The 17,063-nt window shown below is 38.0% G+C and overlaps 1 protein-coding gene across 19 annotated transcripts in view; it reads right to left on the bottom strand.

Annotated features, from left to right (window-relative positions):
- MYCBP2 (MYC binding protein 2) overlaps nt 1-17,063 on the bottom strand; it is a 376,578-nt gene that overhangs the window by 320,528 nt on the left and 38,987 nt on the right. For all 19 annotated transcript variants that reach the window (XM_075918843.2, XM_075918845.2, XM_075918849.2 and 16 more), the window contains exons 3-7: nt 16,477-16,692; nt 7,244-7,397; nt 2,323-2,519; nt 1,600-1,842; nt 1,244-1,315 (exon numbers count right to left, since the gene is read on the bottom strand). In XM_075918843.2, the coding sequence (XP_075774958.2) occupies nt 1,244-1,315; nt 1,600-1,842; nt 2,323-2,519; nt 7,244-7,397; nt 16,477-16,692 (882 nt within the window). The remainder of the gene's footprint in view (nt 1-1,243; nt 1,316-1,599; nt 1,843-2,322; nt 2,520-7,243; nt 7,398-16,476; nt 16,693-17,063) is intronic.

Below are 17,063 nucleotides of genomic sequence, written 5' to 3'. Positions count from 1 at the left end.
TTTAAATCTGTGTATTAGAGACATGAACATAGATCAATGTATTAGAAGGTTAATGGAATTTTGAGTGTTTACTGTTGCATACTCCTATTTATATCAGTGTCACCTACTAGGTAGAAACCACTTTTACAAAAAGCACAATCCAGTATGTACTTCTTTTGTTCCCAAGTGTTACAGTGATAATATCTCCAACAGAACTAGTAATTCTGATGACAGCAACTCCAACACACATAGCTATACCCAACAGTTTGCAATAACATTCTTCTTCTCCTCTCACCTTGTGCAGGCTGTGTGAGGGAGATGTTTCTGGGCTATAGATTTCACCCCCCGGTGGCTTCCCCAATAAAAAACATCTGTTCACCTCCTTAAGAAGCCCTGTACATAGTAGCAGCCTAAGTATAGAGTATCACTGCAGAGTTCCCAAGGACCACCTTGTATACATATGTATTCTCCCAGGCTGGATCGTAAGTTTCTTCAGTTACCAAGCTTGGAGGTTTGAGTAGCACAAAAATGAAATACAGACAAGACTAACTACAGAAAAGAAGTTTAGAAATAGTGAATTTGTGCTGACCACATTCCTCTACAATAGCCAGAAAAATTCTACAGACAGAAAACATATTTCCTTGTTGATATTTTGTGTTAATACATAGTTATGTATGTTAAACAAAAGACAATGTACTGTACAAATTGAATAAATTTAATACTACAGTTTATCGTCAAAGAGCCAATCAGCAATTACATAATGTGGTAAGAAAATCACTGGATTATTTGGGATCAAAATGATGTAAAAATCTTGCTAAGAAAATAGCTCAAAAATAAAGAAGTAAAACAGTACTGAAAGAAAACCTACTGGTAACTAAATATGCCATTCATAATTATTTTGGACAATAGTCTAAAACAGCATTGACCTGCTTTATAACTGCAAAGCTAAGTTTTTAATATTTGTTGGGTTTACTTGCTAAAAGGGAAATATAAAATTTATTATTACAAAATTTAGAAACAAAACAGTGCAAGATGTTCAAATTTTAGAGATAATACTGCAATGAAATTTGACTAAAGGCAGACACTGCATTATCTGCCAGCATCAAAAAAAATCCTAAAGGTCCCTCCCCCATCTACAATAGAATCTTTAACTACACTGGGCTGGCTTGACTGTTTTACAGAGAGAAAGGAACCTGTCTTAACTGTGCTCCATTTGAATTATATAGGTTTTTTGTTTGTTTGTTTGCTTTATGAATTCTCCTACCTGAGCATACCCTAACCAAGACTTTCTTTCTTTTCTGTTTTTGATGCGGGATGTAGAATTGTATATATGACCCTGTAAGGTAACAAAAAAGTTAGTTTGACAATTGTTAGAATGACAGTTTTATAGTTAATCTTTTATCATCTAAAAACATTATCTTCTACAGTGATGAGAAGTGAGAAATGAACAAAACAAGAAATGAAAAGCAGATGAATAAAGACCCCAAGAATTTTTAAATCAATATATTTAAAAATAAGTATTGGTATTACAAGACAATCTAAAAGTCAAGCAAGACATCATAAAATGTCATATAGATTAAATTTTCAATTGTTTTCATGAGTTTTCAGTAGTTACATTACCCTCACTGTCCCACTGTAGCCAGAGCCAATTTTGTAAAGTCCATCTTTGCATAGAAGGTACAGAAAGAAACCATCACTCTGAAGTAAACAATGGTCATCTTCATCTACAGAAATTTCCTTCAATGGCCATTTGTGCATCAAAGCTGCTTTCTTTATCCCATTACTGAACCAGTCCTGGATTTGGATTTTGCCCACCAAAACTGCCTGTACACTCCGCTGAAGAGAGTTTAATATGGTTGGCACCTAAATGGCAAAGAAAACCCCATGAGATGGTACAAAACGTTACAATTTAAATTATACAGAGAGGTGAACATAAAGCTTTAGCCACTAATCCTGGCTGTGAAAGAGTTAGACATACAAAGTCGGTGAAGTAATGTATTTTATTGGAACTACTTCAGTTGGTGAGAAATACAAATTGATCCAATAAAAAGTACTTTCACCCCCACTTTATCTTTGTAATATCTGAAAAGGATGTTTTACTGAAATGTAAGCCTTAATTTATGTTTTCATTCTTACTAATGAGAAATACACGATTTACTTCCTACAAACTCCAAGTGACTCTATAATATTCATGGCAATCCAAAATGGATCTCCTCTACCTCAAAATGGATTTCAAGAGTGAATGAAGCCTGTAAATTTGAATGTATTTCTTTATTAGAATTCTAGAATTCATGCAAATGCCCTAACCAAAATTCTAGACGTAAAATAGGTTTAGTACAACACCTGAATAGTCTGACAAGCATGACTGCCATTATTGGTGAGAATAGCAGAGACTGCCTGCAGTGTTCTTCCTGTTTCTCCCCAGGCAGCAACCAAACTGAATAGGCAAGCGCAGGAAAGTGCTGTCAAAGATTGCCCAGTACTGTCATTCACTCCAGTGCTGCGAACAGTTATTTCCAAAAGAAGCTGGAAAAGAGACTCTGTGGACAAAATATAACAATTACATTGACATCATAAATCCCAGCCTGAAGATCAGAGCCAGACAGGATACAAGCTGTGGATCTTCCTCCTCTGTCCTTTTCTTTTTCTCTTCCTGCCCTCCTATAACCCCAGTTTTTAAAAACATACAGCCGCTCCCCAAGTTGCGAACGGTCGAATTACGACCGTCGCACTTACGACCAAAGCTCCCATGGAGTGGTCGTAAAGGCGGTCCCCGAGTTACAAACGCGACCCGCACTTATGAACAGCGCGGTCACGTGTAACTCAATGGGGTCCAAGTTACGAACAGCTCGAGTTATGGCCAAGTGTTTGGTCCATAACTCATTCGTAACTCGGAGAAATCTTAAAAATCTGTGCCAATTCTTCACAATAATTATGTGCTTGTATGTTGTATCCACATTCTCCATCCTTCTTCCATTGGTGTCATTCAAATGTAATCCCTTGAGAGCAAAAAAAGCCTCTTTTCTGTGTTTGTACAATGCCTGCACATTAAGTCCTATATTTTCTATTTCTTAATAGAAATATTTATAATAACCTTATATAGACTGAATCACCAACCAGGCTAGTCAGAAGGAATGAGATTAAAGAATCAGGGTTTGAAAAATAAAGGAGCCAGAAACCAACACAAGCCTTTACTGAAGCCAAAAACATCTTGAGCTTCACTAATGTACTCATAACACTTTCAAAAAAAGTAAAAATATCTTGTAGTCAAAGGCACAAAGTTGATAAACAGAATCCTAGATCCAATGACATTCATGCACAGGAAAATACTGTGCTACAACAGGGCCAAAGAGCAGCAGGAGAATGGTAGGTGGGAGCTATGTATGCCTTATTCCCTAGGGAATACGGAAAGGTTACTAGAGGATAACTGGAACATCTGGAGCTATACAAGATTCAACCCAAAACCTAATTAAAAGACACTGCCTCAATCGGCAAGGAGAGCTGACCATAGTTTCGAGGCGAACTGGTGTTGACCAGAGTATTAGATTACCAAGGGAAGAGAGACCTTGCCCAAGCACGATAGAGGAACTCCACCATTATAGAGGACTGAAAGAAACTTTGTCCAATGGGAAAGAAGCCCGTAAAGACAAAGGCCCTAGGACCAGAGTAGAGGTCCCGTCCCTGGATTCCTTCTCTACTCCTCCAGTGCAGTTGTAGAACCCAAGAACAGGGACAGTACCATGACCCACTGCACCAAAGAAAAGCATAGGACCCACTTCAAGAACATTGGCCATTTGCCATGAAATCCACCACCTTTACCAGTCTCTTCCATACACAGGTCTGACTTCTGTAAGATTTCTGAAACTCCACAATATAAAGCACATGTCTATAAAAAGGTCTGTACATCTTCTTTACAGAATCTTGAAAATCTGATGCAGATGACCATGTACCCACAACAGAATTTCTGGGTTTTTCAGTTCAGTTCATCTGAGGGGTACGGATTTACCCTATAGAATTAAAGTTTACTTTTATAGGCTTCTAATAATTATTTGTCCAACTTCTGTTAACATATACATTTAACAGAGATATGGCTCTTCCAAATGATTTTATCTATGAAATAATTTCCAATTCATCAGACATCCAACACATGCCATTGTTTTTTCTCTCAGGTGAAAAAACGTGTGTGGAATGTTGTTTCTCCTCATGGGAAACTAGTTGTGTATGGATAAATACTTGAACTAAGCAAAATACCAGTTTATCAAAGTAAAAGCTGAAGTATTTAAACTCCGTAGACAAGGCTCTCACTTCAAACCCTGCAGGCTGACAGAGGTTCAAAGAACATAAAAACAGCCATACTGGGGTCAGACCAAAAGTCCATTTAATACAGTATCCCGTCTTCCGACAGTGACCTATACTAGCTGCCTCAGAGGAAATGAACAGAACAGGTAATCAGCAAATGATCCATCCCATCACCCATTACCAGCCCTGACAAAGAGGCAGCTAGGAGCATTGTCCCTACCTATTCTGGCTAATAACCACTGATGGACCTATCTTCCGTGAATTAATCTAGCTCTTTTTTGAACCCCATTAAAGTCTGGCCTTCACAACATCCTCTGGAAGAGGGAGCTCCCCAAGTTGACCATGGACTGTAAGAAGAAATATTTCCTTTTGTTTATTTTCAACTTACTTGCTATTAAAAGATGCCTTAGTACGAATATTCAATACAAAATTGCATTTCAAATGTCTAATGTGTTTAATTTTCTGAGAACTAGTGCGTTTATTCATCTTGTAACAGATGAAATTACAAAAATATGTTTGTGAAGTAGACTTGCTTTAAAAGTTGAGTAAAACCCTTGATTTACAAGTAAATCAATAATCCGAGTAATCCTTGACTGACACTAAATCAATTCCTCTGGAGTGGCACCCTCAGTTAATTTATTCCAAACCCTGGAAAAGTCTGAGGTAGCAGATGACACTGTTGAAGAACTGAATGTTGCAATCACTTTTTGAAGAGACTTTCCTGCACAGTTCTCACCATTCAACATACAAAACACAAGGTTACCATATAAAGATATATTAGGGGACTTTGAAATTACAGATGTCTCCATGTGCACAGATGAAAAGGAAGATAAAAAAGTAATTCTAATAGGATTAAATCCTGCATTCTACTACAGGAGGGATTAGTCTCTGATATTAGCAATTCCTTTCTTGACTTACTGGCCTTGGTTTTCAGGAGGGCAGGCAAAAAGAAGCAAAGGCACACAGAAGACCAATTAGGCACGATTATAATTCAGTAATAGATTTTCTACTAGATTTGTCTCTAAAGAAGAAAACGTGGGTCTTTGTATTGTTCAGCTGAGAAAACACTCTCTCTCTGGAATTCTGAATTGCTTTTTTTAAATCAAGTAGTGGAACATGGACTAACCAAGAACTCATGCCACAGGGCCCTCAATCTACGCTATCCTGAGCTGATATGTAGGGCCCGAACAGATATTAGATTTAACTTCCCACCTTTTAAATGTTTCTGAAAAGACATGATGAGCCTCAAAGATTACCTATTTTTGAGTAAACTACCTCTTGAAAATAAATACTTGAGATCACATGCATTACTTTTTCCTGCTTAGTTGTTGAACATCTATACACTGATCAACACAGAGATAAAAATCTTCCTCTTTATTTTAGCATTTACCTTTTTGTGTTAGCTGCAGTATTACAAAGCAGTAATGTACATCAACTGTATATTAGAGCTGTTAAAATTCAGTTAAATAGATAACCATGTATCTGCTGAAAATCTCAGGGGTTATACGCTGTGGGCTCTGCAGTATAACACTTATTTAAATACTTAAATAAGCTTTAAATTGCAGAGCCTGCAGTGAAGCCTCCCCAAGAGCAGGTCTGCCAGCCCCTGCTATCTTCACTCACAGGGAGGTAGCTTCCTTGCTTCAGGGAAGGCTGCATCTTTTCCTGCTCAGCTCCCAGAGATGAAGCCTACCGCAATAAAGCCTCTTCCCCAGGACCACAGTGGGCAACTCTTGCCCACCCAGCTCCCAGGAAGAAGGCTTTGATGCCCTGTCACAACGAAGCTGCCTCACCACGGAGTGTAACCGGTACCATTAACTGATAAGCATCAAATGGTTATTTGGCTACACACTAACATCCTATTGTATATCGAATTGCCTTTTAGCATTTTTCCATGCAGTACACCTTACCATAATTAGAAGTTTCATGCAAACATATGTATTGGTTATCCCTGCAAGTGAATACCTAAGCTTGTCCTCTAATCCAGTGGTGTGCAACCTGTGGGTCACAGAAGCTCAGCGGCCGGGGAGTAGCAGGGGAGCAGACCAGCATTTTAAATTAAAGGGGCTGCAACAAAATGCTTCCAGGTTTTGTTTTGGTTCAACAAAAATTTTCCCGGCTTCTTTTTCTTTTGCCCCCAGCTCTGGAGATCCCGAATGAAAAAAGATTGAGCACCACTGTTCTAACCTGGGAATGTATAGTGGTATCAATAGCCAAAGAGTCAAAATAATTTTCAGAACAGTAAATGTCTTAAGTATAAGCAAAGACATCCTGAATTTTTTTACTCTATTGCAATGGTTTCTGTATTCACCTTCCACAGTGAAATTAACTCCACCACATGCACTTATTTTGTTACTTTTCATATGCAGCGCTGTTATGAGGTAGATCAACATATTTTCAGTATCACCAAAATGAAAGTATCAAAATACCAACATTTCATTCATTAGTTAATATGAATACCATACTTCAAGAGTGACAAAACAAAACAACTTTTCTCTGTGTATTATTCAACTTTTATACAATAAGCAAATATTCAAATTTTAGCATGCAGTAGAAGAATAGAATAGTGGCTTTCCATAGTATTGTCTTGTTTTTTTTTAGACTAGTATCTCAGAAGATTAGTATAATCCAAAACCATCAACTAGCTGGACTTTCTGATTTCTGTCTGAATATATTGTACCAATAACCAATGGAGTGAAAGTCATAAAAGCAGAGATGATATCCCCTCTACAAAGAAACTGCTTTAATCTAGATAAAGGGTGAGTGTCCAATTCCCTTGAGGCCTCATAATTAAATGTATCAGCTTATAACAGAGAACCGAAGTGCAAATCCATTGTGCAAATCTTCTGAAAGATTTGAAAAACACACCATCCTCTTTATCACTGCCCGCTAACGACCCTTTTTTTTTTTGGGGGGGGGGGGGGCGGACCCAAACATAAGTTCAAGGAAAAATATGAACTATTACCTAGAACTTCAGGAGGTTCTGATTGAAGGCCTTCTGGCTGCTGGCCCTGGAGTACATTAAGCAGAGCTTGCAGACTCCTGAGACACAGTGATGGATGAGAAAATCTTGTCTCCTTGATCAATTCAAAAACTTCACATAGTCCAACTTCAATTATCTAAAAAAAAGCACAAAACACTGTTTTAAAGGAGACCCATTACTAGGATGCTTTAATCAATTCACTTATATAAATATTTACATAATGGTATGAATTTAACTTTAGTTTAAACACAAAAATGTTAACATGGAACTATAGAAGATCACGGCAATCCACAAACAGAAATTAAAATTCTCAAGCAAGTATAATTTTGAATATGAACAGACGTATAATTATTCCACTATAAATGTATACCTACATAACTAGATATTTAATATTTAAAGCCTCTGAATAAAGATGACTGTTTTCAATTTTAGGCAGTATCATGGCGACAGGACAAATTGTACCTTGGACCTCTTTAAATGCATCCTCTGGATGACTGGCATGGCTTTCTGAATTTAACTCTAAGCAGGGACATGCAATCCTACCACACTTAAGACTGGTTGTCTGGGCTTCAGACCCCCCTGGGTACCAATCATATAAATGGTACAGGCCCAGTTTGGTTTTAGCACCAGTAACAAATTCTATTTGGGAGTCTGTGACAGCAGAAGTTTACTATAACACAGAAAATGAAACAAAAAACAGGACTATGTAGCACTTTAAAGACTAACAAGATGGTTTATTAGGTGATGAGCTTTCGTGGGCCAGACCCACTTCCTCAGATCAAATTGTGGAAGAAAATAGGCATGACCATATATACCAAAGGGATACAATAAAAAAAAAAGTGAACACATATAAAAAGGACAAATCAAATTTCAGAACAGAGGGGGGTGAGAGGGGGGAGAAGGTAAAGGTCTGTGAGCTAATGACATTAGAGGTGATAATTGGGGAAGCTATCTTTGTAATGGGTAAGATAATTAGCGTCTTTGTTAAGACCCCGGCGTAAAGTGTCAAATTTAAGCATGAATGACAGTTTGGAGGTTTCTCTTTCAAGTCTGGTGTTAAAATGTCTTTGAAGCAGTATGCAGGTAAATGAAAAAAATGAAGGTGAACTTACAACCAGATGAGTGAAGGCTGTTGTTGGAGCCCAAAGGTTGCAAACACCTCACTGCAGTGTCCATTATAGTACGCACATGGTTCCTAACTATGCTAGCTTTTTTTACTATCACCACACGCTAAGCAGATATTTTCAGAAAACTACTTATGATGACCATAAAGAGTTCTTTCTTGACTCTTAATTTATATAGACTTTATCATTTGTTTTCCTAATATCCAACCTAGACCTGTCCTACTATAACTTGAGGCCATTACTCCTTGTTCTACCATCCATCACTACGAAGAACAGCCTCTCCCCATCGTCTTTGGAACCTCCATGTTCAGCTGCTTGAGTTCTTCAGTCCAGTTCACTTTCCTCACAACTTCCCTCGATTTTTTAAAGTATGCTCTTCTGAAATCAAGTATCCTAGATGCAGATTTTTTTTGTATCCTTCCATTTAGTTTCAACTGAATTACCTCAGGATCACTTGAACCAAGATTGTTCTCCAGAACCAGTTCTTTTAGGAGTTCCTTGCTACCTATCAATATTAAGCCTAAAATAACATTACCTCTTCTTGGTTCAGTGAGTACCTGGTGGAAAAAAAATCTGTTGGTATCAGATCCAGTAATCTCTGGACCCAACCATTATTAGCAGCCCTTGTCCTCCAACCAATATCTGGCAAATAAAATCAGGTCATGGGGGTGGGAAGAGGGGTCTTTAGGATACTCCAAGTATCAGCCCAGTGAAGTCTCTTCAACATCTTTCTTTGCCTACGTGATTTTGATCCCGATTCCCCATTTTATTCATTCAATACATTCTAATTTCTAAATCACATACTTTATCATTAATATACATTGCTACTCCAACATCATTACCTGTATTTCTGTCTATTCTCAACAGAACATACCCTTCAATATCTATATTTTAGTTAAGACTATTATTCAACAATATTGCTGTTATCCCTATAATATCTAATTTCACTTCCTGAATCAGGTGGTGTTCATCCATTTTGTTACCTATGCTCCTTACATGGTTTTATAGATATCTTACTTGTTTCTGCTTGATTTCACCCAGATTCCTCGCCCAACTAAGTGCAGTCACTCTACCACCAGCATCACCTACCTGACTGTTAAGAGTCAATAACACAGACAGTATTTGTCCTCATGATACCAATTCTCCTATCCCTTCTTGTTCCTCCTTGTTGTTCCTCCTTCCATCCCTATATCCTCTATTCTTGATTTTTCTCCCACTCAGTATTGGAATTAGGCATGGATATTACAAGTGCATCTCCCAACCATCTCCTATGAATTGCTCATTTAAAGATCTTCTAAATCAGTTGGGTCAACCTCCATCCCAGATGTCTATTTACTTCCCTATGAAGTTGAATACATCCCATGAAAATGCTCCTCTCTCTGTGAATGTCTTCCAGTGAACAAGTATCCCAAAGCTGCCCTTAGAGTAGCACTGCCTGAGCCATCTATTGGTTATCATAATCTTGGCTACCTTTGCGCAGGCCCAATCCCAAACAAACATCACATTAGCCTCTGTTCCTTTAAGTATCTTTCCCAGCGTGGTCAAGTATTCCTTGATGTGTCCCCATGAAAATCTAAAGGTATCTTTTTCTCCTATTTCTCTTTTCTGCCTGCATTAGACAGAAAACTTTTCCATATCTGGTACTGATATCATAACATAATTGCCTAGTAATTAGCCACTATTTCTTCAAAGCAAATAATAGAACACTTTTCTACCAGTTACATGTATCTTTTTCCCCATCTTTTTGGAAGGTGTGAAATGTGAATCTTTTCCTCTAGCTCTAATTACTGCTGTCTCTAATAGCAACTAGGCATTTCGGTGTGAACAAAAAAAAGTATAGTTTATATAGCAAATAAAAGCTATATAAACTTTTTAGCTGGGGGGCGGGTTGGGTTGAAGAGATACTACATTGCTTCTGCAGGCTGCAACAGCACATCTACAATGGAAGAAAGACGTCACCTTGCCAGAGCATTCAAAATATCAAATGCAGAATGGGGGTGTTCTTCCAATATTACAGATGGAAGCTTCAAAGTCATGGCTATTTTATCTACAAAATTGCCAAACTGTAAAGTGTCCTCAGAGTGAGAACTAGTAGTAGCCATACCAACATTTCATTTGGTGATGAGTTAGTTTCCACTACTGGCTCCAGTTGCACCACTGGGGCAGCAGATCGATGTACCATTGGGGGAGGCTAGCCCAACCTTGTTGCAGGACACCCCTCCCATCTCTTTCTGCCCCTCCTCTCACTCTGGCATCCAGAGCACACCTACTCTGCAGCCATCAGCCCGTCTACTGCACCCTCAGCCCCAGCGCCACTGGCTGTTTCATAACTACCCATACTAGGGGGAAAAAAAGGCTCCTGGAAGAAACTCATTTTCTGTGTATTTTCCCTTTTACAGCATCACTGGATATACTCCTGGCATTCATGCAAATTAACATCCAATTGCTAGCCTTTAGGGCATATGATGTTTATTTTTAAAAGCCTACCACAACTCTCAAAGAAAGAAAAACTGATTTCTCCACTATATCTAAAAGTCTGCTTTTATTTTGTGTTTATGTTCAAGGGGACTTTTGTTTTTTGCTGAGGTCAAGTAATTAAACTATTTGTAATGAAAAAATAAACTTCTCAATCAGGATAGAGAACGTTTAACCAATTACTTGAGAAGATTCTACAAAGCTCTCAGTCTTACTCTAACATTTGTGCTCCTTCAGTATTAGACTTCTATGGAGCAGATAGCTGAGCACCTACATCTCTGCGCTGAGTTTCCCACCAGCTAAAATAATTCCTGCAGGAAAGGATTAGTTCTCCTGTAACAGTTAATTTCAAGTTAAATCAAAATCAGTTAGGGACTTATCTTTCCCTATTCAAGTCAATAGCAAAAATTTCAATCTCTTCAATGAGTACAAGATCAGGCAAGTACAAACATTACTTTCAGTACAAAAAGGTCATGTCACCAATTCAATTCTGAAACTGTTCTGATACTTGCATCGTAGAAAGAATACAAAATCCTTGCATCAAGACTAACAAAGGCACATCACAGTTTAGGAAAATAGCACATTTTGCTTCAACATCAGTTTACAGGAATTTTCAAATAATTTTTTATTCAGATCTCTATTTAAAAAAAACACTTTTACAAAACAATTTGGTCTGCTTGTTGGCCTATCAGATTTCAGAACACCAAACTAGACATTTCACTGAGGTTTATTTGTTAGTGTATCTTATGTAAAAGTAAAATAAATTATTTCAGCTTGTTTTCAACTACCAGCTTTACTGTTAATTGGAAAAGCATTCTGGAAATGAATTAAAAATAAGCATTCCAGGGGCTTACCTACCCTTAACATGTAACGCGACACAGCCCTTCAGTAAGACACCATCTACATCTACATCTCATCACTGCAAGTAATCCACCTCCCTGAGCGGCACTAGCTAGGTTGACAGAAGAATTCTTGCTCTAACTGCTGCTTTCTACATTGGGACTTCAGTAAACTTGACTACACCACTCAAGGGTGTGAATATGTCTCATTCATGAGCAACTGAATTACGGTGACCAAATTTTCTGCTATAAACCAGGCCTCAGTCTCAACAAGTTTAGCACTGGAGGAGCTATGAAAGTAGAAAAAGTTAGGTATAGGTTTTTCTTTTAACTTCCATTTTCATCTGATTATAACAAAAGATCTTTAGCAATATTTTCTGTTTAGCCCAGTATCATAGTCAAAGAAAATAAGTCTAGTAATTATTCAAATGAGATTTGAAAACAACTGCAGCAGCTCTCCCCATTTATATTAATTTAAGCAAAATGAGCTCAGTAGGAGGAATGTTAGCAGCTAGCTGGCTAACTGTTTAATCAATGAGCTATTGCTTAACTGTGAACAGTTCTGGTTAACTGTAAGTCCCGCCACCTCCCCCCCACCCTCTGCCCCTGCCTCCGTGTGCTCTGTATCAGGGATGTAATAATATAGTCGATTAACCGACAAGCAGAAACTTATCGGTTAATATTATAGACTACATGCATTTCCCTCCCACCAGGAAATTTTTTTTAGCAGGCTGGCCAGGACCTACCTCCGCTGTGGCTCTGCATTTCAAGTGTATTAGGAGGCAGGCAATTCGGTTCAGTTCAGGATTGCACTGGGTCCGGGACCTCAGCCCATGGCAGACAGGGGATGCTGCCAACCTGTGCTGCTGACTCTGTATCAGCCGGTCTACAAAGGGAGATGGTTTTTAAACTGGCTCCTTGGCAGATACAGAGCATTCCAGAGTGGCAGGGGGCTCCTCGCAAGTGGGGTCAAAGCGTACTGGCTGCCGGCCCCACACCTGGGGACTATAGAATAGTCGAGTAACCAATAAGAATTCATGAGGTTAATCAACTATTCAATTAACCAATATTTAACAGCCCTACTCTGTATTTACAACTTGGACTGGCAGACTGTCTCAATCCTAGCCCACCAGTCCAAGTTTGAAAGGAAGAGCATACAGGGGAGCTGCCTACCACCCCATGCTGCTGTCTCTGATATAGAGGAAACAGCATGAGGCAGCAGGAGTTAGCTGGTCTGTGCAGGGAGCCGGTTTAAAAACTGGCTCCTGCCTGCAACCCCATGTTGCTGCCTCAGTATCAGAGGCAGCAGCGTGGGGCGGCAGCAGCCCTTGTCCGCGGGACGCCCGAGCTCCTCATGAACCAAGGCTGCACTGTGGGATGCTGGAGCACCCTCCATCCAAAGGGAGCTCGGGCCCCTGTGCAAACAGGAACTGCTGCCATCCCACACTGCTGCCTCTATATCAGAGGCAGCAGCACAGGGTAGCAGGTGGAAGCCAGTCTGTGCAGGAAGCCAATTTTCAAACTAGTTCCCACCTGCCACTCTGATACAGAGGCAGCAGCATGGGGCTCCCCGGGAGTGGGACCAGGAGGCTACACGATTACTAAAAGAAATTATTTCTAACATCCCTACTAAGTAGCCTATGCCAAAATCACTAATATATATTTGTGCATAAGAAATATCATATCCTAAATCACCTACTGATGAAGGTAACATTCTCAAAAGCACTTAAGGACTTAGGAGTCAAGGTTCCATTTTTCAAAAATAATTTAGTCACTTAAGGTCTTAAATCATATTGACTTTCAACAAAACAAGCTTGTGTAGAGCTTTACTACACAGAGATACTGTGCAGCAAGCTAAAGTGTGAAGCTACAGCATACCATCTTGATGAACAGTAACTCACCATAAAGATATTACTACAGAGCACTGAAAGTCCATTAAGCTGCATCCTGGATTTCCACTGCACCGTAACACAGTCCACGACACAAGTAATGCACAGCAATTGGTGCACTGTAGACAAGCTGTGAGGCTCTAAAAGGTCCAATTTTCAAAAGCACTCTGATGCAGATATTCAAAAGCACTTTAATGATGCAGATGTGCACATAAGCAATTTAAATGCCTACTTCCAAATTATTACAATGAATATTAATTATCTATTATTTGAAGGAGGGTTTTTTAAAGCCCCATTAGATGTCTGACAGCATCTTTAGGTACCAAAATAACTTTGAAAATCTGATGCTTAGGTCACTTCTGAAAATTTTATCCATGCTGTTCTTATACTGCCGTACTGTGAAAGTATTTCTAGAAAGGCCAAGTAGTAAATGGGTACATCTACACAGCAAGATTGGAATAACTAGTGTTATTTCAAAATAACTTAGTCCATGTCTACACAGCAGGCACTTATTTCAAAAAATGTCAAAATATTGTCAAGCTGGAGGACTTCTTACTCTGAATCCTGTAACCCTCATTGTACAAGGAATAAGGGAAGTTGGAGGAAGAGTGCTCTATTTCAAAATAAGTGCTGTGTATATGCTCCCAATTGTGCAATAAGCTATTTTGAAATAAGCTACGCAAGTGACGTAACTATTTGCTAAGCTTATTTTGAGTTAAGCCTTGCTGTGTAGAGCACCCAATATATTTAAAACGGCTTGTTTTTTTACATTCACATAAATTGCCACTCGTTCCATTTTCATTAAATGACAAAGTCAATAAACATGTTGGAATATTAGCTACCAAAAAACAAAAATCACAAATCCCTTCCCTCCCTAGTAAACAAATCAGGGAGGCAACATTTACATCTCCTCCTTCAGAAGCTATTAACCAAATTTACAAGGAGAACAGGCTCTACACCCTTAATTAGGAATTGCCATATTGGATCAGCGACGAGGAGTCCTGTGGCACCTTATAGACTAACAGATTTATTGCAGCATAAGCTTTCGTGGGCAAAGAAAACTTTTGGATCCATCTAGCTCTGTATCCTGTCTCCAGACCCACCACATACCTCAAAGAAATGTACAAAAAAAATAGCCACACTAGGTATATGTGAGATCATCCCACTTCCTGGAAGTAATTAGAGACAGTTTTACAACCTGAAATAAGAATTTATGATTTCCTCCTGTCCTTCATTAAGCACTGATTACTACAAACCACACACAGAAGAATCCAATCCCTTTGAGCCATACTGAGCTACCGGGCTAAAAACTAACCTGTTCCAAATTTTCAATAATGTAATTAAAAACATAAGAACATAACTGCTATGTAGTATTCATTTTATCAGTTTTAAAATGAACCAATTTTATATTTAGTTGAATGTCTATCCCCTTGGTGCTTGTGTTTTGAAACAGGAAGAATGGAAGCTCACAACCTTTCTTCTGAATACCATTCATTTTGTACTCTTCTCATATTTTCTCTTATTAGAAATGAGACTAACAAGATTATTTTTGCTCTCTTCATAATTTAACTTTTTTTTTTTTTTTACTCTTACTCATTTTTGTCCATCTCTGAACCCCTCTAATTCTCAAATATTCTTTCGGAGCCAGGGACAGCAGTACTCACATAGTAATTTAGATAAAGCCATACTAGTGACTTACATAATTACGCTGTTTCCCATATCTCTTCATTCCACTCTTTATGCATCTTAAATTTTGTTTACTTTGTTGACTTATGCTACACCCTGAGCAAACTTTCAATGAGATAATACAGTTAATTTAGAGCCCTGTAAAGTGCATTACTAACACCAATCCTTCTTCCTCTTCAACATGCAGTACTTGATTTATTGACATTGAATTTTGTCTGCCATGATGCCCAGTTATCTAGTTTGGTTAAGTCCCATTAAAGTTCTCTGGACTTCTCTCAGAGCTTGCAACCTAACCTTTCATGACTAAACATTTGTAAACTCACACAATTGCAAGTTTACTGTTTTCCAGGAAATAAAACCAATATAAAAAAGGCAGTTTTAGAAGTATTTACCGTAATTCAATCTTCTCATGATAAATAGCATAAAACAAACTATGGAAAACTGCTTTGCCCAAGCCCCTCTGAACCCTCAGCAATGAAAGATAGCAGAAAACAAGATTAACAGATTACATATTAATTGAATAGTAACTGGTGGGAAAAATACAATTCACAAAAGGCATACTCAATAGCTAAATGCAACTATGAACAAACTGAATATGCAGGTAAGAAAAATAAAGCAGATTATCCATTCCCATCAGCTTTTCTTTCCAATATTCCATTATTGAACACTGTCCTCTTATACACTAATAGCAATATGTCTGAAGTCATTACATTCTAAAAGCTATTACTGAAATATTTTTCCAAACCTCAGTAAACAGAAAAACTTGTGGAAATCAATGCCACAAAACAATGCAGCCAAGAGCTAAGCAAGATTTCAAGAAAAGACTAAATATTTATATGGAGGATAAAAATATTCACAACTACATTAGATAGGATTATAAACTTAAATGTTTGGAAGTAATATAAACCCTCAAACTCAGAGAATAAAAAAGAAACTTCTCCTATGAATTATTTCTTACATGACCACCTCTGGGTTTCTTTTAGTCCACTGAAGCATCTAGTAGCTACCACTGTCAGAGAAGGTACTGGCCTAGATGGATACTCTTCTGCTCTTGCATGATAATTACATGTTCCCAACAACTTGTCATAAAGTAACAGGATCCAACTGAGAAAAGGTTAAATTCATGTTAATCAATACAATTGTCAAAGATGTGCCATGTAGACTATAAAGTTACACATGAAAAACTATCCAGGATTACTTGCCTTTGGAAGCTTGAGGGGTGGCTCTTTTGACTCCTCCTCTTCATCACTATCTGAATCTCCGCTTTGCACAGTGTTCTTTGAAGCCAAAGTTAAGGATGTTTCTTTTTTTTGCCACTCCAAAACACAATGGCGAACATTGCAGTAAACATTAAAAGCTGATGGGTTGCTGTGTAATTTGATATCTGGTATTGTTATTGTATTCTCCAAATTTTCTGTCTGAAAAACAGTAATATGTTAATTTTGGTTGAACATTAATTCTTCTATGTATAAAGTCAATTAAAACTTTATTTAAAACTTTTCAAATTTCACTAAAGAGCAAAATCAAAGTCTCATTATCCCTTTAACCAGTGATAAAAATATTATTTTCTCAAGTCTGAATGATTACAACTCCATGTAGCAGAGAAAAGCAGCATTTTATTTGTAATGTATAGTGATTAGCAATTTTTACCTGCATGTGTATTTTTCTTTATCATAAACCTAAATAAACCACAAGTCTTCAAATAAAGAAATTTCACACTACACCATATGCTGCATTACCTAGCAATAACAAGAAAACCATAAAAACAATGAGCAGTGCTTTGGTATTT

The sequence above is a fragment of the Pelodiscus sinensis genome, chromosome 1 (genome assembly GCF_052426305.1).
Source record: "Pelodiscus sinensis isolate ZL-2025 chromosome 1, ASM5242630v1, whole genome shotgun sequence".
NCBI lineage: Eukaryota > Metazoa > Chordata > Testudines > Trionychidae > Pelodiscus > Pelodiscus sinensis.
Note: the sequence above shows the minus strand (reverse complement) of the source record. Positions and strands in the feature narration are given on the sequence as shown.